This window comes from Lonchura striata, chromosome 1, assembly GCF_046129695.1.
Source record: "Lonchura striata isolate bLonStr1 chromosome 1, bLonStr1.mat, whole genome shotgun sequence".
Taxonomy (NCBI): domain Eukaryota; kingdom Metazoa; phylum Chordata; class Aves; order Passeriformes; family Estrildidae; genus Lonchura; species Lonchura striata.
In genome coordinates this window covers 42225614-42250689 of record NC_134603.1, presented here as the reverse complement: position 1 = coordinate 42250689, position 25076 = coordinate 42225614, and the positions used below count along the sequence as shown (strand labels likewise).

At 37.0% G+C, this 25076-nt stretch overlaps 1 protein-coding gene across 1 annotated transcript in view; it reads right to left on the bottom strand.

Moving 5' to 3' along the window:
- PRKDC (protein kinase, DNA-activated, catalytic subunit) overlaps positions 1-25076 on the bottom strand; it is an 80541-nt gene that overhangs the window by 15406 nt on the left and 40059 nt on the right. Inside the window, exons 47-71 of the mRNA XM_021536576.3 lie at positions 24073-24210; positions 23752-23871; positions 22727-22870; positions 22379-22530; positions 21704-21835; positions 21115-21226; positions 20100-20224; positions 19857-20006; positions 19273-19446; positions 18341-18439; positions 17446-17656; positions 16679-16868; positions 16105-16320; positions 14734-14846; positions 13572-13703; positions 12373-12552; positions 8907-9115; positions 8324-8462; positions 7725-7913; positions 6985-7209; positions 6290-6398; positions 5494-5605; positions 3754-3943; positions 2493-2667; positions 2219-2409 (exon numbers count right to left, since the gene is read on the bottom strand). Of these exons, the coding sequence (XP_021392251.2) occupies positions 2219-2409; positions 2493-2667; positions 3754-3943; positions 5494-5605; positions 6290-6398; positions 6985-7209; positions 7725-7913; positions 8324-8462; positions 8907-9115; positions 12373-12552; positions 13572-13703; positions 14734-14846; positions 16105-16320; positions 16679-16868; positions 17446-17656; positions 18341-18439; positions 19273-19446; positions 19857-20006; positions 20100-20224; positions 21115-21226; positions 21704-21835; positions 22379-22530; positions 22727-22870; positions 23752-23871; positions 24073-24210 (3927 nt within the window). The remainder of the gene's footprint in view (positions 1-2218; positions 2410-2492; positions 2668-3753; positions 3944-5493; positions 5606-6289; positions 6399-6984; positions 7210-7724; positions 7914-8323; positions 8463-8906; positions 9116-12372; positions 12553-13571; positions 13704-14733; positions 14847-16104; positions 16321-16678; positions 16869-17445; positions 17657-18340; positions 18440-19272; positions 19447-19856; positions 20007-20099; positions 20225-21114; positions 21227-21703; positions 21836-22378; positions 22531-22726; positions 22871-23751; positions 23872-24072; positions 24211-25076) is intronic.

The following is a 25076-nucleotide window of genomic DNA, read 5'->3' as shown; positions in this document are numbered from 1 at the left end:
TTTTGTCACTGCAGAAAAGTTTTTTACTGGAACTTTAGGAAACCGTTAACAGAAAATATAATAAAATTTTCAGGGTTTTTTCCTATTAAGACATATCTAAAACATCTGCATAGCAGCTACACTTGTATTCAAAAAGCATGCATCAAACTATTTTAAATCTGATACCTTTTTTTCTATTATAAATATAGTAATATTCATAATACATTTCTAATGCAGCTCACACAATGGGTGACTTGACAGGATTCTTTACAGAATCACAGAAACATGAAGGTTGAAAGAGACCTTCAAGATCATCTGTCCAACTGCCAATGCAGCACTACCACAACTGCCCCTAAACCACATCTAAAAGTGTCACATCCAGATGCCTCTTGAGCACTTCCAGAGATGGTGACTCCACCACTGCCCTGGACAACTTACTCCAAGGCCTGACCATTCTTTCATTAAAAAATAGAAAATTCTAATATTCAATCTGAACCTAACTGGCACAACTTAAGGCCATTTCATCTCACCCTCTCACTTGGGACATGGCAGAAGAGACCAAGCCTCATCTCACTACAATCTCCTTTCAGGTGGTTGAAGAGAGCAATGACGTCTTCCCTGAGCCTCCTTTACTTCAGGCTAAAAAAATCCCAGTTCCCTCAGCTGCTTCTCAGAGGACTTGTGCTCCAGGCCCTTCCTCAACTCCACTGCCCTCCTCCAGACATGCTCCAGCCCCTCAATGTTTTTCTTGTAGTAAAAATCCTGAATCTTGTAGAGAATTCTGAACACAGGATTTGAGGTGCAGCCTTACCATCGCCAAGCACAGCAGGACAATCCCTTTCCTGGCCCTTCTGGCCACACTAAATGCTGCAACTAAAATTAAATAGTCAGGTAGGTAGAAGGAGACTACCAGGGTCAGAGTGCTGCTTAATACTAAGCTAAAATAAGGCTAAGCTTCTTAATCTTTCAGAAGTCCCTACTATGGCAATCTTACTCATCTGACACTCATCCTTTAGATTGCCTAAAGAAAAATGCTCTTAAGAATTAATTAATAAATGAAGTTCAAGCTTTTGCTTGAATTTCTAAACACCTGAAAATTTAAAACCTTTTTTTTTGTAGGAATTTCTTTTTCATCTGCTTTAATTTTAACAACAATAAAACACAAATTAAGAACTTTTTTTTGTTTTATACTAATATGGTTCATATTCCCTGAAGTGATCCTGCAAGAAAGATGGAGAGGGACTTTTTACAAGAGCATGTAGTGACAAGACAAGGAGTAATTGCTTCAAACTGAAAGTGAGTAGATTTAAATTGGATATTAGGAGGAATCTCTTTGCTGTGAGGGTGATGAGCCGCTGGAACAGGTTAGCCAGAGAATTTGTGAATACCCCATCCCTGGATGTGTTCAAGGCCAGGCTGGTTGAAGCTCTGAGCAACCTGGTCTAGTGAAAGGTGTCCTTGCCAATAGCAAGTAAGTTGGAACTAGATGATATTTAAGGTAATTTTCAACCCAAACCATTCTATGATTCCATATGTAAGCATCTTCATGGTGGCTTTAGAAATTAGCAGATGTAAGCCAGCAGTGGTACTTCAAATTCTTAATCCATTTGACAGACAAGAAGTCAATGCCACAGCATGTGGGGCAACTGACAGCAAATATTATTTTTGTTGCAGCACAGTCTAGTGCTGTATTCTTCAAATGCACACCTACCTAAAATAGGCAAAGACAACCTGCATGTGCTCTGCCTTAAAAAATTCCACTTTTCTCTTCATTAAAATGACCTAGATAAAGTAAGTATCAATATTATAAATCTATCTTTATCAAAGACAACAGTCTGGGGCATGAAGCAGGTCACAAATGCCCAGCTGAAATCCAGGCATTCTTTCAGGATCTCAAGATTTGTCTCACCACTGTGCATACAGATGGTGTGACTATGTCTCCCCTCTCCACTCAAAATGCAGGTACAGAGAAACACAAGAACATTCTCCTATTTAGAAACGTTAGAGTGATGCCAAACTCCAGGAGAGCAAAACCTGGAAGAAACAGCAACATCAGCCTTGTTTTTTGCTTTCCCTCCGCCATTTCTTTCTCTATCTGGTGTTGTGGGACAAATCACTGCAAATAGCAGACAGGTTTCACATGCTCTGTATCTATCCATAGCCATCACTACCTACTGAAGTAGTAATTTGTAGTAATAATGACACTGAAATTAATAAAATATCTTCCCCTCTCATTTACCTTTTTAGGGTTCTCAAGGCTTTCTCCTGATATTAGTGATATCTTTCCAGCCTTTTCTTTCTCAATTTGGTCAAGACAGCTTGGATCCTGACTAAGAGCATTGGCCATGATGTGATACGTAGTACCCAGAAGAAGATTCTGGTTTCGGAAGGCCATTACGTTCTTGCTGAGATAGTCAGATTTGGTATCTTCTGTTGGAATTAAAAAATAAAAGTTGGCAACTGGACAACAAAGCAACTTTGTAAAATAAACCAGGTAAAGCAAAGGCTGTTACCAAGCAGGGAGATGGTTTTCAACACTGCGAGCATGCGTTCAGGACAGCTCAGGTTGCGGCCGCTGCTGTGAGTGAAGCGGCAATAGGCGTAATTCCACCTCACCAGCCAGTCCTCCCTCGTTCTGGCTTCCTTGCGCAAGTCCTTCAGGAGCTTCTTGGCCACAGCAAAGCTGTTCTGTATTCAGATTAAGAGAATTCTCAGACCATGTATCTGAAGAGGAACTAAAACCTGCCCACAACCAAATTAGGGATGAGAAGCTTTAAGTAACACAAGTAAAGTTACAGTAAGGCAAAGAGATGCTCACTGTTTGCCGGGTCTCATGTTAAGAACCATATTTGTGCTAATGGAGAAGTTTGAATAGCAAAAGAGAAGAACAGAGGTTTAAACAACTGAGAAAATCATTCCAGCTGCATGAAGCATTTAACTGCTCTACAGTACAAACACATACGGGAAACACAACTTGATTTAAGATATCATTAAGAAAATTACTTATATTTGTGTTTTGATGAGAAGTTTCACAAAAGTAACATTAAAGGAAAACTTATTTTTCACTTACTCCTTCAAGAGTGTGTAGTCAACAAAGCAATAATATTATATTTGCTTATAAAATTGCTTAAAATAAACCCTTGTTAATGACTGCAGATTTCTGCAGCATCTTAGAAGATGGGAGATGGATCCATCTTGTCTCAACCTTGAAATACCAAAAGCCCATCATCAAAAAGGCTGATTCAGTCATTTCGACAGTCAGATTCAACCCAAAATTTCTAAGTCACTTAACTTCAGTTCTTTGTTAGTGTTAACTAACAGCAGTAATGAAAACTGTGAAAAAAAATCCAGCATTGCTGATAGAAGTAAATGATACTAATTCCATCAGAATTAGATTTGTTCTCTTGTACAGGAGAAATTATTTGTAAATAAGAAGCATAATGCTTGATTGCAAGCATCCCTTCAGTTAAAGACTGAAACATTTCAGATACTTTATCTGCCCTTTAGAGTGTCCAAAACCATCTGTGGATCAAAGGGGACTTCAGACACATTTCCAGTAATGACAAGTTATAATCAACTTCGTAATTAACATTTATCCTTTTGTTTTCTTTCATTGTGGAACTGACTTGAGCTTTCAAAATGTCCTGGACAGCAGGGTCGAAAAGACACAAGGTTTGCCCCAGCAAAAGGGTACCAAATACCACCTAAAAGGCTTTTCCAGCTTTTTCTATGTATTTTCTCAGCAAATTGGAAGCTATCAGACAGTATATTCACCTGTTTCCTGGCACTTTCTATCATCTTCATTTTCATATTGAATTTGCAGCTTTTAATCATTGAGTGAATGTTTTCACTCTGTTGATCCACTTCCATTTGGTCACCAGCACTGTATTCTCCATCCACCTCCATACTGTCATTGGCCTGATCAGAAGGAAGTTTCTCCTGCAGTTTGTCAAGAAAGAAACACCTGCACAACAACAGCAGGGATATAGATTACTCTGGTATACATTCAAGGAAATGAATGTTCAAAAATGTTGATCTGCCTAACAGCAAACAAAGCTAATAGAAAATGTCAAGCTACAGCTATCACATTTAGCAGGCCTAAACACAGGTCTCAGAGTCTGGACACTCCTAACAGGGATCATGTTGACCCTGAGAGCATTCAGGATCTTGAACTGACACAATTAGTGTTAGAAAATGTCCATTATAGAGTGAGATTTTTTGTTAGTTCCTTTGTGCAAGCTATAGTCTCTAAGTTGACCAAGCCATAACTTGCATTCCAGCTTCACAGACATGTAAACAAACAGGAGTCTCAAATATTTAGTGTGAATGCCAGGCTGTATTTTATGTCAACCTGGTACTCAAATGTTTATCACATCAACACATGCCAACATTGAAATCTGTGTTGGAGAACAGATCAGCAACCACACTCAGCTTTTGAAAGGCAATTGCCATGAATCAATGCTGAATCCTGTTACTCCACAACTAATCCTTTCTAATTTAATAGCACATCTTATTATGTAGACTGTTACTCAAAGCAGAGGACAGCACCACACTCTGAAGTGGCACTTGGTATGTCCTTGGTTACTAATTTAAGGTGAGACAAAAATTTTCAAAAAGCACATAAAGTGTTTAAAACCCTGACAACCCTTCAAGTCATAAAAGTTTGAGACTTTTTTCAGAAGTAAGCCGTGCCATGTATTCTGTCTAATATTGAACTGCAATAAGCTGTTCTGTAGCCATGCTTTCCTGACACCAAAAGATAACAAAATAAATCGCAAAGCACAGTATGTATCAGGAGAGCTACTGAAGAAGTTATCACACAGGAAAGGAGGACTAATCTAGATTTTCACTGGAAGGATGAATTGGGATGAAGACAGACACTATGGGAAGGGCAGAAAAATTTCAAATTTCAAAAAGCATTTCAGTTTCTTCAAAGCTAATCCAAAGGAGTCTCCAGAGAACCTTTGTTCTTTCTAGCAACAGCTGCACAACAGAAGTCTCCAATTAAAACAGCGGTCATTAACTTTCCCATAAACAGGTGAAGCACTGAGAGCGACAGGGCTGGACTTGTTTTGTACACTACCTCATTTTGGAACTGCCCAAGTATTTTTAGTCATAACTGATTGGCCTTTTGGGAGGTGTTTCATTGAGCTAAATAAAGCTAATCTACTCAATTACAAGTGAATATGTTCAAGAGCTGCTGAAATGGGCCGGCTTACACAGTGCATATAGTCACTGATGCAAGAAAATTACTAAACTAATATCTATGTTTCCCTATCAAAATACAATTTATTCCCTGGTCATTTCTCAACTTCCTTTTGCTCCCCACCACAAGTCAGTCACACAAACTCCCCAGTTATACTGAGAAAGTTATTACCACAGTTAAAAAAGAAAATAAAAAGTCACACATTGGATCAAACCCCTCCCATACAAAAACAAGCAGCATTAGAAAAAGCACTTCCTGGAACTCAAGAGGCAGACAGAATCTAAGCTAACCCAAGAATGCAATTTTACCGATTTGTGATGATATCATCCCAGATGTTCATAGGATCCATTTTAGCATCTGGATATCTGCTTGTCCAAGTTCTGAGAAGTCTCTTAAGGGAAGCCTCTGAAGCTAAGTTACCTAGAAATCAATTGAGAACATTTTAAATTAATCTGAAGCCAGACAGCATGAAAAGGGGCTAAACAAAATATAGTCTACTATTCAAACCAGAACACTGCAATTAAGCAACCTACTTGCATTTCTGGGCTTGCCTGAAAAATGCCACTTAGTGATCATCATATCACTTTTATTTATTGCTGAAGCACAGGGGATTCTGTAAGGACAGCTGTGTGAACTGCCAGCGGGGATCATCACCAGGTAGTTTCCTTTCCACATATAAACATGCTGGAATATAGTGGAACTATTAACTAAATTTAATATCCAATTTGGTTTATGCACATAAATGTGTATTTCAGGCCTACGTCAGTAGGTGCAACTTATATACCACATCCATTTTTTTTGTCTCTGCTAACTGTTATTTACTACCAGAAGTTACTCCAATAAAAAAGATTAATTTAAAACTTTAACTGGCAATTCCAAAAGAGATGCTTATCACAAGGGTTATGCTAATTAAACTTTGTAAGAGAACACAAAGTTAGGTTCAATCCTATCTTACAAAACTGTAGAAGTCTTAGTGTCAAGAAGACAGTAAGAAGTAATTCCAGACTTATGCTTCTTCAAATAGCAGTTCAGAATTTCAAAGTTCAGGAAACCACAATTACTAAATACAAAAGGAAAATTGCTTGAGAAGAAAAAAACTTTTACTTCTCTTGGTCATAAAATTGATGAAATCCTGTATTTCTGTCAAAGCTTGTACAGACTGCAGTTTGGTCATTCGACTCTGATATAACAAGGAATCAATACTGGAGTAGCTCTGAAAAGAAAGGGAGAGAATCAAAGACAGAACTTAAAGCATGGTTCTGTTCAGTGCTCTATAAATTATTGATCTGATGCTTTTGTATGTTATGCTTTAGAACCCAACCTCTTACAAGTAATTTAATAGCTGATAATCAGAGAGCAACTCTGCTTTGAACAAGCACAGAGGCATATTCTAGCTGCGATTCCTATCCTAGGTTTGAGCAAAGTCCTACAGTCTAATCAAAACTTAGTAATGGATGGAATTTGTGACTGCCCAATGCAACACTCTTTGCAATCTTGTTCTGGGGACAGGAGGCCCCTGAAAAGATGAATGAAATAAAATTTTTGTTGTCTGCACAAATAATCTGAAAAATGTATAAAAGATTAAATCAGCAAAACAAAACAAACTAAAGCAGCAAAATGCACTCCACTGGCTCACTCACTTTTCACCATTGCAAGCAGTGAATTTAAAAGAAGTTTTGTCACCTGACACTGAGTGTTTCTCTTGAGAGCATAATCTAGCAACAACGGCAATAACAACAGCAGTTTCATTGTTCCAGTTTACACAAAAAAACCATACCAGAGATAGAAGACATTATTACCTGCATGAAGATCTGCATGCCATTGCTAATGTAATATTTGGCTCTGTCAAAATCATCTTGCAGGATGTACAGGAGACTAAGTTCTTGGCTGTAGTGCATTTCTATAATGGCTTTCTTCTGTTCTGTCTTCATTGCCTCATCAATAAAGGTTAGCAAAGTCTGGTCATTCTCCCCACTAAGCAGTAACTTCAACTTACTGCGTATTATATAGGGCAGATATGTCTCCTGCAAAGTGAGAACACAGTCTTTATTTCTAGGAATGGAATATTAGATAATCAAATTTTCAGTGGCAAATCAAATAAATATAAAAACATTTTTAATTTTTAAAAGATATTTTCCCTTTAGACAAATTCCTATTTGCTAACAAATCACAGCAGCCTTTTCCTATAGCTCAAGAAACTGTTAGTAAACAGTTTCAAAATCCATGCTTTGGTAACTCTTAAAATAGGGAAAAAATGTAAGTGAGAAAAGCAACAAAAGAGACTTGCAAAAAGAAGGAGGAAGATGAAAAAGCTGGCTTTATCCTATGGGATCTGCACAGACTTGAGGTAAAAATTAAACATCAAAAGGAACAAGAAGAAGTATTTGTTTCAATTTTTAATATATATCGGCCTCTCCACTATTTTCCATAATAAAGTAACTCAAACAATGCAATTGATTTTCACCCATAATCTCAATACTGTAGGACATCCCTGCAGAGATAAAAATGGTGCAGTACCAATGAAATAATTTCTAAAAACCTGAAAAAATGGTTCATTCCATGTTTTGCTTAGGTCTGGAGGTTTTCCACTATCAATATTAACAGTAGCACAATACTCCAGAGACTTCCACATTGTGAGGTGGTCATAGCATTCCAGAGATGCAAGTTCCCAGAAGTCCTTCTCTGCTTCTGTTGGCTCTCCATCTTGCCAGTCTTCTTGGGAGAGTGCCTAGGGAATGAATTTGAAGGAGAGAATAGTGCCAGATTCCAGCCAAGAATCTGTTTTAATTCTAAGTCATGAGCAACTTAACTATAATTAATTCTCATAAAAATATATATCCATTTACCAGAGTGTGACAGCAATATTAAATGCAAAAAATTCAAGCTTGGCAGTGTTTATACATAAATTAATTTCAGGTAGCTATCTTCAGTAAACCTACATTTTTGAAGAGTGAACATTTTAAAAGAAGGTTAGAGATGTGTCTTCATTTTTACCCACTATAACTCAAGCCATGAACACAGGCAATTTGCTCTCTCACGGTTGCAGTGTGCCCATGTGTTTTTATTTGTCTGCCTAGATAATTGCACTTTTTTCTAATGAGAGACTTATGAAACAAAAATATCTTGTTGTCGTTTTACCTTATCATAATACTGAGCTGCTTCAGCATAATCATTCCTTGCTTCTGCCAACAAAGCTTTCTGTGTAATTTCCTTAGTCCCAATCTTACCACTGAAAATGCCACAAAGGGCATCATAATCCCCAAGGGATCTATAGAGCCTAGTAAAATTGAAAAGAGAAACCTTTTAAATAGCTCAGCAGATGTATATCAACGCAAAGAGAAGCTATCTAAAAAAAAAAGAAAAAAACTCAGTAAGCAGTAATACTACCAGCTTGAAATAGAAAATTTTTGGAAGTATTTCTTATGTAAGATCAGAAACACATAACTACATAAACTTCATCTTGTAGGGTAATAGCTGAACTATGGAAACTCTTGCAGTTGAAAAGCTATAAACAAGATGTTTTTCAGCAGTCTGACAGCATCATAAGAGTGCACAGCTTTAAAGTCCAACTGCTCTCACTGGCAGTATTAAGTGAGAAGAAATTAAAAGCGTATCTAATTCTAAAAGACAGACTAAAAAAGAAATCCCACAAGCCATTAAAAGCAGAGTTCTTCACAGGGCAAATCTAAGTGCGAGTAAATTGTCTCAAACAAGAATTTACTTAGCAAGTTCAATCCATCTGATCACATCTGGGGGCAGCTCTGTCCTCCCACGCATCCTTTTGGACGGGGGCTCCTCTGTAGGGGACAGAGCCATCAGGGCACGCTCCAGAAGAAGGATGCCCATGGGCTGCTGCAAACTTGCAAGGCAGCTTGTGCTCACATTAGCTGAGTCCAGTTCCAGTAGCTCTCTGTGCTGGTAACTAATTTCCTGTAAAATAAAACAACAGGTGTCGACTTCGTGTAAAACTATACAGATTTGGTATGCTTCTTCTTATCGTGCAAGCTTTAAAATGGAAATAAGCCGTTAGGCCTCTAGAAGTTCTCAACCCAGGGAAAACTGGAATCTTTTCCATCTGTGCTGTTGCTCTTTGGACAGAGAACAGTACAGAATAACCCCATATACTTTGGCTCCAAGACATGGGACAACTCTCTGGAAAGAATCACAAGGAAAGTGGGGGAGAGGTAGATGGACACATTGACAGCCTGAACTTTTCCTTCTGTTTGTTGGCAGGATTTTGCCTGCTACACAGCAGCTGTGCTTCACTTAGCCTATTCAGGGGTGCATTCCTGCCATAAGCCAAAGGCATGATTTACCATGAAGTCTTCTCTGAGCTGGAGGCTTTCTATCCACTCACTCAGCCAGTTTTAGCACATCACAGCTTCCTGTTAAGACTCCTCTAGTACTGTACTCATCTACTCCTGCCTGATTTAAAGACATGACAGTATTTCTTTTATCATATTTAACATTAGTCCAATTAGAGAATAATCTCTTCTTCAGGGATAAACATTCTTGTTTAGTTGAAGTTTTTTATTTTTAAATACTTAAATCATTATTCTAAATACAGGTAAATAAATCAAGAAAGCAGCATGTTTATTAAATCCAGTGTTAGGTTTTTCCTTTGTTTTCTTTTTCACTAAAGAAAAGTCAAGATAGTATCTTAAATAAACAGAAGAAAAAATTCACAACATGGAAGAGGTGCAGTATTCATTACAAGAAAGGGCACCATGTTTTAGAACAAAAAATAAAATCAGATTCTTGCAACACAGCATGCTCAAGAATACTACGTGAAAAGAAACCACTGTTTTGAAGTTGCAACAGGAGACTGAGAACAACCAAGTCACACTTATTTGATAAATGACAACCACCACAAAAACTACAGAAGAGGCACCTGGCATAAGCAAACTCACGACACAATTTGTAGAGTTGGGACTCTCACACTAATAAATTTGTGCTCAATAGAAAAAGAGGAAAAAAACACAGCCTCTTGTAGCTGCCTGAGTTACAGACCAGTCAGATCCCAATGAAGAGTTAGCACATATATTTCAGCTTCTGTTAAGGCAATTTCAATTAGCTGCACACACACCCCAGACACATTCCTTGACTGCCAGCTTTTATAGGTACAGGAACACAGTGAGACTTAAGGTGAACAACTGCACAATCTAAAACCTTAAGAACAACTTTGCTAAGATAAGACCAAAAGCCCTTTCTCATACCACAGGAAAAAGTGTAAGAACTGTGCAAATGTGAGGCTATGTGCTAAGAATTAATATCCTCCCAAACTTAAAATTTACAGACATCATCCCACATCAAAGGAAGTATCTCTCTATTTAGTGCATTTTGCTGACTATTTGATCACTTATCTTCTCAAAGCAGAGGAAATGTTCCCTGCTCCATATGCAATGAGCGTTGTCTACTCGCACCATGTGTTCAGAGATTGGGGAGAATGGCATCCAAGCTGGCCTAGCAGCTAAAATGTTTGTAAAGCAATTATATGTTCTTCGGAGGCCAAGCATCTCTTTGGAGGCTATGTAAACTTTTGTCATGGAGTTAACCTCTTTTAGTATTTCAGCTGGTCCTTAATCTGCCCTGAAAGTGAATCCCAGAGCTTCATAGTCAATTTTAACATTATATAAGTAGACAAAACCAGCTCTTTTAACCCACCAAGTTACTCTTCTGATGGGACATGAACCTGTAGAAGATTAAAAAGTCAAACAACCAGAAGGAAACAGTAAAGCAGGAAGCCTTTCTGAAATCAGCCAGTATTTATTATGCTGTTGGTATACAGGAATGAAAAGCTATACTTCCAAATGGCCAAGCCACTGGGACTCACATTTGTGAGTCAAATGAAAGCCTTGACACTGCTGAGTTCTTGCTCACACTCCCCCATGCTGCTCTCTTGATCAATGTGAACTCAGTTCCCTACTGGGAAAAAACTTCCTCTCACTGCTTGTAGGCTGTTTGGACTTCATGATATTGTACTTTTGTTATTGATGAGGATGGCAGGGGGATGCTCTTATTGCTCTTACAAAGTCCGTATTTTTGATGAAATTTAACTTACCTACTACTTAAGTCGTCATTTATGCCTACTCAGAAAAAAAGTAGCCTAATGCAACAGTGTTATTAGCAGGGTCTAGACAGCATAATTCAACACAAATAATATCATCAAGACAGAACCAACAAATGCAATGTCAAGAGGGAATATTAACAGATAGCTATTGTGAGATGCTGGCTCAAAAAATACCAAGCCAGCCCATAAAAATCCCCATCGTATTTGACCTTTTATGCAGCTGCACAGAAAAAAAGTAAACAAGAAGTTACATTTTTTCAGATGTGTAATTACAAGTGCTAAGAAGCAAAGTTTCTGTCTGCTTACAAAGCTGGTTCGAACTAGATGGTTCCCTAGGATGATACCTACTGTCACAGAGTATTTAAATTTAACATAACAAAAAAGAAACCATTAGCTGCCACTGAAAAAAGATTCCTTTAGACCTAGGAATCCAACACAACATCAAAACGGTTGATAAGAATCATTCAATACAGTGACAGTGGGTATTTAACAGGTGCTGGGACAAGTTTTTTTTATCTCCCTGAAAACTGGGTTAAAAGATGAAATTCACAATCTATTTCAGGTCAGTATATTCTCATAACCCAGTGAGACAACTGTGGTGCACACACTCATCCTCTGGTGAGCCCTTCCTTCATTACTGAAAATCCCCAGACAACTACTTCAGGGGACTAATTTGAAAAAAATAAAGAGGCTAACAACAAACGGTCTGACAGCTACTGATATCCTCAAGACATCAAAGAATTCCTCAGTAAGCACTTCCCAGAAACAGGAAGATAAACACAACACCCACATAACCCCTTCAATTGTTCTCAATTCCCACTTCAATTGAAATAGCTTTCATTTGTAATCAAACCTCTTCTTGTTACTGATGCAATTAAAACATTAAAGGTGACTCCCACTCTAGAGATCAGAAATCTAGAAACCTTGAAAAATCAATTCAGAGGTATGAAATGCCTTGTTCACCTTAAGTGTCACTTGAAATACCCATTTGGTTAACAATTCTCCTTCCATCTGTGTCTAAACTTTGGTGACAGTATTTGACCTTCACTGGGTTTATCACACATTCAGACAGAGACATTTATATCCAGTTACTTTCATGCCACATATGAGGATTTACCTGGATGCATGCAATGAAGGGTGGAAAGTATGACAGGCTCATACTGAGGAAATTATTGAAGTTGTTCAGCAGCTTCTGGACAATGGTGTTTTTCTCAGAAGGGTTTTTAGATTTTTTTACCTCATGAAAAATTCCACTAAACAAACTGCTGAAAAGTTGCTTGGCAAATGTTGGATCTTTCTGTAAATTACAACAATAACAGCAAGGTCACTGAATTTTGCTGTGACGCATCAGACTATTAAATAAAATTAAAAAGTATGACCCACCATGTACCTAGACACTCTTTGGGAGTGGACTATTTAGTCTGGCATGAATCTCATGCATCTCACCTGTGCTGGGAATTACTGTTCTACCCATTCAAACCCCATTTTAACTCTTCTACTTAAAGAAACTCCAAGGCAATGAAGATTTTCAGGCCAGAGTGTCAGTGGAGAGGGCGGAATTTGCAATTTTCACATACGCACATCCCCCATTACAGGAACCAGATACCAAATATCATGTTAGGGACATCACAGTCCATGAAGTGAGTTTCAGAAAAAAAAGAAGACATCAATGTGTGAGGAGACCTAGTCCTAAAAATTGAGGCAGCTAACAGAGACACAGACTGTCTGTACAGACAGACAGTTTCATCTGAGATTTAAAGGCATTTTTTCAACCCAGAAACACATTTGTGTGTGTAACATAATCCCATGCATCTTGGTCTAACCTGGGTCTGGAATTTGGTCTAACTCACTCTCATGTAGGAAAAGGAATATTGGAATATTAGATCAGCTTTACTGAGCAGTCTGAGTCCAGTCTTAATCACACTAAATTAATTCGTATTTTACAGGTCTATTACAGACATATAAGAGAAGTGAAATGGCTGTTTTGTTACTGAACAATGAGATGTCCTTTGCAACAATGTCTGCAGAGACCACCATCTGTTTCTTAAGCAAAGGAACCTGCAGGAAATGGACAACAGCTGATGTATCCAGTCCTTAACTGTTCAGGTGAGGAAAACAACAAGGCCTCTTTTCTCTGAACACTGAACCAGCACAGGGGTAGGAAAAACATTCCTTCAAAAGAGAGTCTTTGAAAGTGTATCACAGTGGTTGACTGCAAAACTACAAATAAAATTTTCGAAGTGATTGCCTGGCTAGATGACACTTTCCCTACAGGACCAGAAAGCTTCACAAGTGACCTCTGAAAAGCAGCCAGACCTGGGCAAGGCCCTGCAGAGGGGCAATGAGACTGCAGTATTCAATCTGGATGTCAGGAAGGTCTCCCACTCGGTAACTTCTGTACAAGGTAACCTGGGCATCATATTTCATCTTCAGCTCAGATTGCATCTCCTGAAATGCATCAATCATGTTAAAAAATAGTTAGGAAATGGCCTCAAGCTGTGCCAGGAGAGGTTTCAATTAGATATTATGAAAATTTTTTCACTGAAGGAATGGTCAGGCATTGGAACAAGCCTCCCACAGACATGGAGGAAACACCATCACTGGAAGTGTTTAAAAGACAGGGGATTTTGTTGGTTGTATTTTGGACTGCCATACAGAGCACATTTACAGGTTCTCTCTTGTAGGTTGGGAGGAAATGGCAGCTTTAGCCTGCAAGTAAACATAAATGGGCTAAAATAGGTGTTTGTGTGGTTCTTCCAGACATAAGTTCTGTTTACACAGTTGTCTGCATCTGCAGAGTATTACAGGAGTGTCTCAAATTGGCAGCTCTCAACCGTGGACTCCTTTGCTCTTGGGACTAAATGTTAGCATTTTTTGACAATAACGTGTGTTATTTTTAGTAACAAGAACCTCTGGAAAACTGCTACAGAGCTTAAAAACTTAGATTTATTGTAAGTACATAATACAACCAGAAAACCCACAAAGTAATAAGTTTCTGGCCTTGAGAAACACTCAGCAAACGATTATTACTGACATTCCTGCAGGTTAAAAGGTCAAACCAGTTCTGGATAGTCCATCAGCTATACCACATTTTTGAGTTCACCTTCAGACACTGGATAATGTTCTCCAACAATTTCTGCAGTGTATTGTAGCTCTAAGGATCCTTGTTTCCAGAATGACAACTGTAAAGGGCTTCCCAATAACTGTTAGGGACTCCCATCACAAAAAATCATTTAATGCACTTTAAGTGGTAGTGGAAGTGTTATCATCCAGCTCTTTTCTCACCCATACTAAGTAACATCATTTAGCTTAAAGGCCACAAATAGCATTATTTCCAAATTAAACCTTCTAAGGCTCTTAAAGTAGCAATGAGTACCTTAGACCTACTCTTTCTTCACAAGGTTATTACAAGAGATGAAGTACAAGACTGCAAACAGCATCAAGACTTGAAGTTTTAAACCCATTTGGATTGACAAACCTGTTCTCTTTTTTGTTCAGCCAGACTTTTTCTGGCATAAATCAGACTGAGTTTGTCTTGGTCTTTCAAGAAACGTCTCCGCAGTCTTAGGATTTCTGCTCGTTCTTCTATACCTAAGGATATAGATATGATCATGTCCACAGCTTTTCCTTTCAGATTTAAGGCAAAAGCATAATATAAAAACAAACATCATCTTTGTATTTACTAGCAAGTAAATACAAGGCCTTTCAACAAGCTAGACAACAATAAAAAATTACGTTGCTCTTAGGAGAAGAGATAATAAGCATTTATATACAGACTTTAACTGCATGGATGAGGCATAAAGATTAAATTATTGTAGAGGGAAAGACCCTAAAACTCACGAACAAATATGCCCCATATTCCAGATTTATTTTAAGCTCTCAAAGACATGTATGGCATTTGCACTATATTCCAGAAAGTATGTAACTCCCTAAAAAAAAGGGGTGCTAAAAGATATTCAAATATTGTGTAGTAAGAATATGGTACTGTATTTTTTAAGTATGATTACAGAACTGCCACTGGATCAACTCTTGCTCAGGACAGTCATGGGGAAAGGCCACTTAACTGACTGTCAGCTCAGTCCACTTCCTAGAAGAGTGAGCAAACAAAAACATACCACTGTAACTGGTATTCTCCAGGGTAAAAGACCAGGGACAAACTAGAAGGTAGACTGATCTCTCTATTTCTGTAGTTCTATATGAACTGCATTAATATGTCCATTAGTCATGACTGCCCTGAAACACCTCTCAGGTACTGAAAAGGTTGATTTTTATAGCTCTATGCCTGAACTCGTAACATCATCCTTTTGGTCAAAATTTTTATGACAAATTAGACAACAATTAAAGAGGGAGAAGGATCCTAAATCACTTCAGAGCAATACTGATATTTTTCACTTATTGACTGGGTGGAAGAAGGAGCATTCTCAGAAAAAAGCAAGGAACTTCTAATGACAGATTGCAAAATGTTGGAGATCATGTCAGCACAGCTGAAATGGTTTAGAAAATATGTTTAAAGAGATCTCTTCTTTAAAGAGTTAAATTTAAAACAGAGGGGTCAGAACTGTCTGATATTCATACTCCACTCAGGGAGAGGTAGGAATGCAGATATCACACTGACTAGCTTATCATCCAGTCAGTTCTTTCAATGAGCAACACATAATTTTACAATTCCTAGCAAAATCATAGCTTTTTACATGTTATGTATCATCACACACTCCTGGAAACAAAATCTCTCAGGGTGAACCTCAATTGGACTGTCTCAAAGACAATGGACTGCCAGCCAAATAACTGACAATGATGGTTTATAAAAGTGTACCAATTGCATGGAAATTGTACAGTAATGCTTACAGACCTTTAGTTTTGCTGTCCACTTCATCTCCAGGCAAACCCAACCTTTTTTTCCCGAAATCTGGCCCCACTGGTTTGTAGGTTGCTTGTTTAAATTTTTCACTCCTTTTGCTAACCAACAGCATGGATGAAGACAAGGATTCAGAGGATGAAGGAACTGCATACTCTGCCAATGTGTCAATGCTACTTCCAGTTAGCCAATTAAAAGAACTTCTACCACCTATAACAAGAAATTGCCAAAAAGCTGTAATATACTCAGATACAAATAAAGTGAAAACATCTATGAGGTAGGTATTTTTTCACTGAAAAATACAATTTCCTAATGTTTAAGGGCAGAACAGATTTTAAGCTGCTAGGTAAGACAGTGTTTCTTTTACATTAGGCAGAACATAAAATATGTATGAGACTAAAAAAAATGTGACTTTTTTCTTATACCACACACACAAAAAAAAAAAAAGGAAAAAAAACTGGGAAAAAAAAAATATTTACACTTTAACATTAAAAAATCATATGCAACAGAAATTACATCATTCCTACAGCAAAAAAGAACATTTCAGAAAACACTGGTTTTGACTTACTGCCATGCTGTGTAGGTGTAAATTCATATTGCCTTTGGGTAGCCCTCACTTGCCCACTGACTGACCCAGAAGGAGAAAAGGATCTGTCCTGTGACAAATTCCTGTGGGTACTTGGAGAAGCCTGAGACTCCACAAACATTGGTGTGAGCACAGTACTTCGGTAACGCCAGCTGGAATCAACTACAAAGTCCTATGAACAAAGAAAGATTTTAAGTAGAACAATAAAGATGGAGGCCTTCTGCATTTCTTCATTGAACAGGACAGCAGAAATTACAGTCCAGAAATCAAAACACTCTCTCAGGTATAGGGGAAGAACTTGACTATATAGAAAAGAAACTCCAAACAAACCACAAACATGTACAAGTTCTCAACAGCTCAGTAAAAAAAAGCTCACTAATTTAGACTGGTCAGCTGTGGACAGATTTACAGTTCTTGCAGCAGTATTCCTGTTTCTTGACAGTATTTCTCCAGCTGATGGTGCTTCTCTCTGCTACCCTCTTTTTTTAGCATTTCAGTACTCTATAAATCAGCTATTCTTTGTATATTATTTTAATTAAATATACTTAAAAAAAATACAATTATTGCTCCCACAAAATCATCAAATGTCTGATACTGTGCACAACTCATAACTGCTGCACCTATTATCTTTGGAACACAAAACACTCTGAAAAATTTCCTTCATTATGCCATTCTTTTCTAAGCTGTAACTGCATTAAAAAGCAGAATTTGTCACATAGTTGCATAAAGGACAGCATAGTACAGTTCACCTGAAATTTGCATTCCGAGAGAGGATGCTCAAATATTTTTCTGGAATAATCCGGGCTCCTGCTAGTCATTTCAAGCAGAAAATTTGTGATTAGACTCAAGTATTGTGTTTCAATCTTGGTGGAATAGAAAGAACTTAACAATGACAGCACGCGGTCAAGAGTATTTGTGGGCAATCTTGTCTCATGACTCCAAAAATTCCTAACAATTAATCTGTAAAGGCAAAGAATAAAGTTATTCTTGGTTATTTTCAAACATAACCACCCCCCTCCCCGACTTCTAAAAAAGCCAAGTTAAATAGGGAAAAAAAACCTCAAACCAACCAGCAAAAAACTCCAAAACAATAAGCTCTTAAGGCCTTAACCTAACACTTCCATACTATTAATCTTCCATTGAATTACACTGAATTCCTCATTCATCTACTATGTTCTGTGCCTCATATAAGAGTTTTACTCTCAAAAAAATAGTTTCTGCCAAGTTTTTTCCTTTTGAGAAGTGCTATGGATACAGAAGCACCAAGATCTCCTCTTTAATCTTTTTCTTCACCGGAAGAATTTCTAAAAATGCAACCTTTAATCTGCTGTTGTGTGCTTGTGTATACCAGGGTCCTCCTTGTTCAAAAACTCTAGAGCATTAATGCAGAATTAGATTTAACATAATGAAACAACCTTGCCACAGCTTAGAAATTTGTTCAAATGCTTCACTTACATTTGGCGCAACATCATGGTACAAAATTTTGTAAATTAACTTACTGGAAGAAATGAAAATGGTATTATCTTAGTGTTACTCTTTTATATTGAAATACTTAAAAAAACCTCTAATCAACTCTTTTGCTACAAAGTAAGAGAACTTGCTGTATTTTTATTTCAGACAGTTATCACAATACTCTTTACTCACTGCAGTTCAGCATTTTCATCAATCAGTCCTTGAAGCAGCATTTCTTTTGCCACTTTGAGTATCTCCTGAGAATCATCATCTGCTTGACTTTCTGGATCACTAATGGTGGGAGAAAAATAGCTCTTAATGACTTCTCTCAAACAATCCATAGCACAATAACAGGATGAGGATGGTCAGACAAAAAAGAGGAATATGCCCTCTGATAAAAATGTCAGCTTGGCATAGCAACATAACATGAGGTCTTCCTTGCCAAAAATGCCTTAGATCTCCACTACTTATAAAATAAATTATCTAATAAGCTAATTTATATGTTAGGTATTTGTTATGAAGTTTGCAAGGTTGAATCTGTAGAAACAGGTAGAGAATTCTTTTCACAAGTGATGCTGGAGTAAAGATTGACTGTACTTTTTCTTTGCAATAAATATCCCTTCAAAGAGTTATCTTGGGAAAAAGAACATAAAACCCAACTAAATTAGATAATTCAACAGCAACCCACTTGTCAAACTGAGTATGTACCTGTACCCTATTCTAAGGGGTCAAACAGAAAGACATTCTCTATACTACCAGATCTAAGTGATTCAGATCATGCCCATGTGCCTTAATGTATCTTCTACCGAAAAGGTAATTTCTTTAATGTATAATTTTCACTAGTTACAAATTCCAGCAACAAGAAAAAAAGCTGGAGCATCAAAATGAAGACCTCTTATGCCATGCTGCTGTGGTGATGCAAAATCATAGTTCTGGTCCAAGTATTTATACCTTACTGGAAGTGATAAAATTGTCACTGAAGGCCAGAGCCAGTTAGGCAAATCAGACTATATTCTTCTGGAAAAATCCCTCACCAAGGGACATGAAGTTGGAGGACTGTTGCAAAAACTTTCACTCTGCCTGTGACAAACCACTGAAAGACAGTATCTGTAATGAACACACACCTGTAATTATCATAAATCCACATCAGGATATCATACATGCGCTGTCGACATACTACAGATGGGTGAGAAATGAACCCTGTCACTCCAGGCAGAAGCTCTTTAAGTTCTAGAGGTTTTAATTTAGACAGCATCTTGTAAATGATATCCAAACAAACCCTTTGTCTTTCATCATCCCTAAAAGAAGAGGGGAAAAAAAAAAAACAAACCAGTTACATTGCTTTTCTCATCACTGCTAGAGAACCAGAAGATCAGTCTGCATTTAAACAATATTTGGTTTTGCAAAAAGGGTTTTAGGTAAATACTTTTACACTCAGCCTAAGAGTAAGAATATAAGTAAACTATTACAAACTAAAGAAATTGACATCCCATTGGTGTTTCACCCTAAGATGTTTTAGGGGTGTTTGTTCATTTTTCACAATGAGCTAACCATTTAACTCCCAGATTACATTAGGTCAGATTTGGGGAACAATGACCAAAAAGTGACAGTGAATTATAAATGCTTCTGAATGTAAAAATGTTGTGGGCAGCATAGAATATGTTATCAAGAAACTTGAATTATCCATAATAACCACATGACTACTTACCTATGATTCATGATCTGGATAAAGTCTTTACTCTTTAACTCCAAGTGGAGATCAGGAGCTTCTTCAGCCCGACACATTATTACTTCCAGACAATAGGTTTTCATCACACCATGAAGTTTGGGTATCAAAAAGAACACTGCATTCATAAACCTGAACATAACCAGAAGCCCACAAAGAAAAGCAAGTTATTCTCTATTATTCCCCTAGATTTACAGCCAACATACCATTTAAATCATAACATACCTGTCAGCAAGAGGTGGAAAATTCTTAACAACTTTATTCAAGCATTGAATAAACTTATCATGTTGTGTGCTCTGATGATGCTTCAATTGTTTTATAACGCAATCATAAACTGGATCTTCAAGTATCTGACAATGAGAAAATGAGACATTAAGACAAGGATAGCCATGAAAATCATAACCACCTTAATGAGATATGGTTTTAGTGCTATACTGTTTGATTCTTGTGCATTTCACTATGGAAAAGCCAGCCAACTCATCTTAACCTTTATGGTGTTTCATCGGTCTTGTACTGCTCTGCCTGGCTAAAACAGAAGACTCCTGCTTAAAAAATATATTTGTAAGCTTCCTTTCATTGGTTTGGAACACCTTAATTTTGTAAAGTTGCTTAGTGTGCTTATATAAATAATAAACAGTTTCTCATTCGGTATGGAAGATTTCCAACGAATGAATGTAAAAAATCAGACATTTTTAGTGAAAAGGTGAAAAACAACCAGCAACCTGTAACTAACATCAAAGGAATAAGCCTTCTTCAGGATAAAATTTACACCATCTTTGCTCATTTATTCAAAATACTGCTTATAATGGAACTTGAAAGACTGAGAAAGACTTAACAAAGATTTGTGAAATACGCTTTACAAACTGTGAAAGAACAACCAGAGTGCAATTAAGTGGGGAAAGTAGTTCCAAACCTCCCAATATGCTTTTCTTTTCCTCTTAAAAACCTCCCAACTTTAAAACATACCCTGCAAGTGTTGCTGGCTGGCAAAAGTTTAACAAAGCTTCAGAAAGAGATCATTCACTGTCAGCTCCAAAGGAGCAAGGCAAAAATTCTACACTTAGTCTGCCCTCAAATTCTTTTCCTGTTAAGTTAGTAGTTTGAATCTTTAATTAATCTGTTGGATAAAGACTGCTGAGTTTTAAATATATTCATTTTTGGATCTGAATTGAGTAGTCATATAAAAGATTAATATAAAATAAAGACAGGAAAGGTCAAACACAAAATACAGTTAACTTACATTTCCTCTCTCAGCAATGTATTGAAGAGCAAGTCCCAAAACTTCTGCTGCAGCTGCATAAACTTCTCTATACTTTAGTAAGCCCATGTTGCTGGTCAAAGCTTGAAAATACCTAGCACAAAAGATAGACCTACTATAAGCCACAAATTTAAACTGAAGCAAAAAATTCATCTGAGATGCCTAGAGTAATAGTTACTGCTTTCAGAAGAGCTGAATATAGTACAACATGCATTTTCCACTTGCAGTGTCTCAAATCTCTGCTTCAGCAATTCCTGACTCTATGAATTTCCACAAAACTGCAACCCTGGCCCCCACTAAAAAAACCGTACTAAAAAAGCGTACAACCTTCTACATACTTTCCAAAATAAATGTGGTCTGCAATTTCTAGATAGGAAAGTATTATTATATATAGATAATAATAATATATAGAAAATAATTATATATATATATATATGGCAAATATTATTTGCCCGATGATAGCAAAGGACTCCAAAGAAAAAGCTCCCATACCTCCTGCTGACAAATTAAACTCAGTCTCTTTGGCTTAAGATTTTTTCAAGATCATTCACAAAAAAACTGCATTTCTCACCTGACACGATCTATTTCACATTTTGGGTCAAAGGGTGGCAAATTATTAGCAAGAACAATTCCCAGCAGCTGAATTCCCACTGAATTATCCTTTGTATCAGGGTCTCCACTAGAAAACTTTTGAAATATTAAACTATTGGATAAAAACACAAAAGGAATTACATATATGAAAACCCCAAAATAGACACACTATAAATCAATGTCTTTGTATACAGGGATATATATGCACACATACAGCTCAAAGGAATATTGTCAGAAAGCAGTAGATATTTAGCTTCAATGAAGAAGTAATTGCAAAGAAACCCACACCAAAACAACTGAAAAGAGATTGCAAGCCCACAGAAATTCTTGACATGTTCACAAGTCATACTAAGAGTGCACCAATATTCAGTGATAATATTCAAAACTTTAAATAAAAAATGTCTTTGCAGAAATTACTCCTGCTTTTGTTGCTGCTGCTATAATCCTTTACATGTTTTCCTATCTCTCCTTGCTGTTTTTCAAATTAATTGACAATATTTGGAGAGTTTGGTTCTGAAGTTATGTTGTTCACTGTAAGGACAAAAAGTTTACTATTGCAGCTGAATGTACCTAATTTACTTTCCCATGTCCTTTGATACCTTTCACTTATATTTTTGAAATATTAATAAAGGAAAGCAATTGTCCAAATGTTTACCTGTAAGGTATGGAGAGACAGTTCTTCCAACACTCTATAACTGTCTTTATGATTTCCAGATTGTGCCTGAACACAGCTCTTTTTGGGTGAAACGCATTCTTCATCAAGAATTCAAGCAATCTGTTAGCCAGAATCTCATCCTTAATATTTCCCTATAAAAACCAGTAGCAAAAATAAACATAGTGACTCCGAGAAGACATATATTGTTTTATGAAAGCAAGTAAGTAAACAAGTTAATATGTAAAAGAATTGATGTATAAAATTATTTATGCTCTCATAAAACCAAACTCAGTCATTCTTTACCAAACAGTCCCAATAACAACAAAAATTAATTTCATAATTCCTTACTTTGGGAGTGGCTACACCTGTCCAGGAAAGTACTGTAACTACTATTTCCACTACCATGTAGTGAATCCCTTCACCTCCATTATTTCCAGAAACAACAAGCTGCAGCAATGGACCAAGCCAGTGCTTCGCATAAGGCCGGAATACCTACGGGAATCAATGACAAAGGACAAATGACCCAACTATTTAGCAACCTGTTGTTCAATAAGCATTCCTTCTTAAAGACTGTTAAACCAACCTCTTTAGGACTTTGCTCAAACCCTGAGGGAACAACCATAAATATTTTAAAATAAAAAGCATCCATAACTATATTTCTCCCTTTTGCTTAGAAACCTTTAACCACAGAAAGTGATTTATTTCACTAGAGCACAGACAGTATGGCTGTCACATAGAAAATCTGCCTGTAAAGGATTTGAAAGAGTATGTCTTTCATCTACCCTTCCATTTCAGACAGCTTTACTAAGAAAGTAGCATTAAACAGGTATAAAAGTTTTTCAAATAATTCTGAAATTCAGTATTTCTGGATTTGGAATATTCCAGACAGAACCACTATACTTTAAAATCATTGCATGAAGTAGGTTGAGAATTTTACCCAAGAATGAGAACTAGAAAATGTCTTCTTGTTTCTCAAACAAACACATATTATGCTATCTTAGTATCTTTCTGCCACAAGAACACCATTTAGCTCCAAGTGTTTCAAAAACCACTAATAAAACATTGTATTTGCTCCTGTGAAGATGGAAAGTATAATCAGCCCCACCTCTTGCCTAGTATCAATGAATACATTACTTGTGGTTTCCAGAAGACATATATTGTGGACACCCTCTACTTACAGAAGTACAATGTGAGAGGAAAAAATATTAATAATGCATTCAAAATACTTGGAATAATCAGGAATTTTGGGCCATAAATGTACTCCCTTTTATCACAGCAACTTATTCAATTGGATTGCCCCAAAGTCTGAGCTGATTTAAATATTTTATCCTGCAAGATTTACACATTCAACATTATGAATAAAAATTACTCACATCCTCAGTATTAGCAATAAGTTTCGCTATGAAGAGGCGAATATTTAATGGTACTGATGGGTTTCCTAATTTGCCATGAAGAAATTTCATCCAAAGAGGGAGATCTACTGGAACTGTCCCCTGAAATTTAGAAGAGATGAGCAAAAATCAAATCACTTCTTGCACCCAACAGGCTTACCAAGCCAAAAAAGCCCCAAGCTCAAACCACACAGGTTCCTCTATAATACAGCCAAAAAAATAAATAAACGAAGGGATTCAATCATGACTCTCTTTTCTTGGTACCATTAATAGAAAAATGCCAACTTTTTAGTTAATACTGGCCTCCTCCACTTTGGGTGTGATCTGGTTCCTCTGCATATGTTTAATCAGAGAGGTCATAGAAGCCATACATTCATGTTGGTTGAATTCATCCATTTCCAGTTCCATCTCATCATTTAAAACTTTGTATTCTGTGGGCTCCTGAAAAAAAAAAAAAAAAGTGTTACTATGGTTAATAACAACACACTATTTTCTTTTAAATCCCAATCATGCCGTGAGTCGTTCTGATCTTATCAGTGCTTAGATTTGACTACACACTCAATGTGTGCAACTGGGAATTCATCAAATGTTTCTCAAACAGACACCTCCCAAATGCATGCATCAGATCTGCACATTCTTTACTTTTTGTGCCAACAGATGCCAACTTTATGTTACTCTGGCTTTACTACCTGCCAGGACAGGCGTGGCAAATGCTGAAAGCAAGAGGAGTTAAGCTGAACCTCAAAGAAATTATCTCATTTTATAGCTCAAACAATGTATTAACATCTCTATTTTTATAGATGTGTTGTTACACACTGACCAGCATCTGCAGCAGCTCTCTTTCTACACAAAGTAAATCACAAAAGAAATTTGTTTAGTTAGAAATGACAACATTACTTTGCAAACTAGAAGTGTACTTCCCATCTTGCTTAACTTCCTTGCAGCTAAAACACCCCCTTGACAGCTATTTTGACAGATTGTCTTCAGTGTCTGTGATACTCTTACATGCTTTCTGTTTCATAGCACATATCTATTCTACCAGTGTTACAGCTGGTGAGACATCTTTTGATTGCAAAAGGAACACAACTTCAAGTCTTTGCTGAAAGAACAGCATTTAATATCTCCCAAGAGCAACAGTTAAATACAAGATGCCACAACAGAAAAACAAAAATAACTGATTATTTATTCTATCCAATTGATACAGCCAGTTCTGTCACAGACCAAACAAAGAGGGAAATGAGGAAACCAGATGCCTAACAGCAAAACATAACCATCAGAGGATGTGCCTGAGTGCAGTACAAATCATC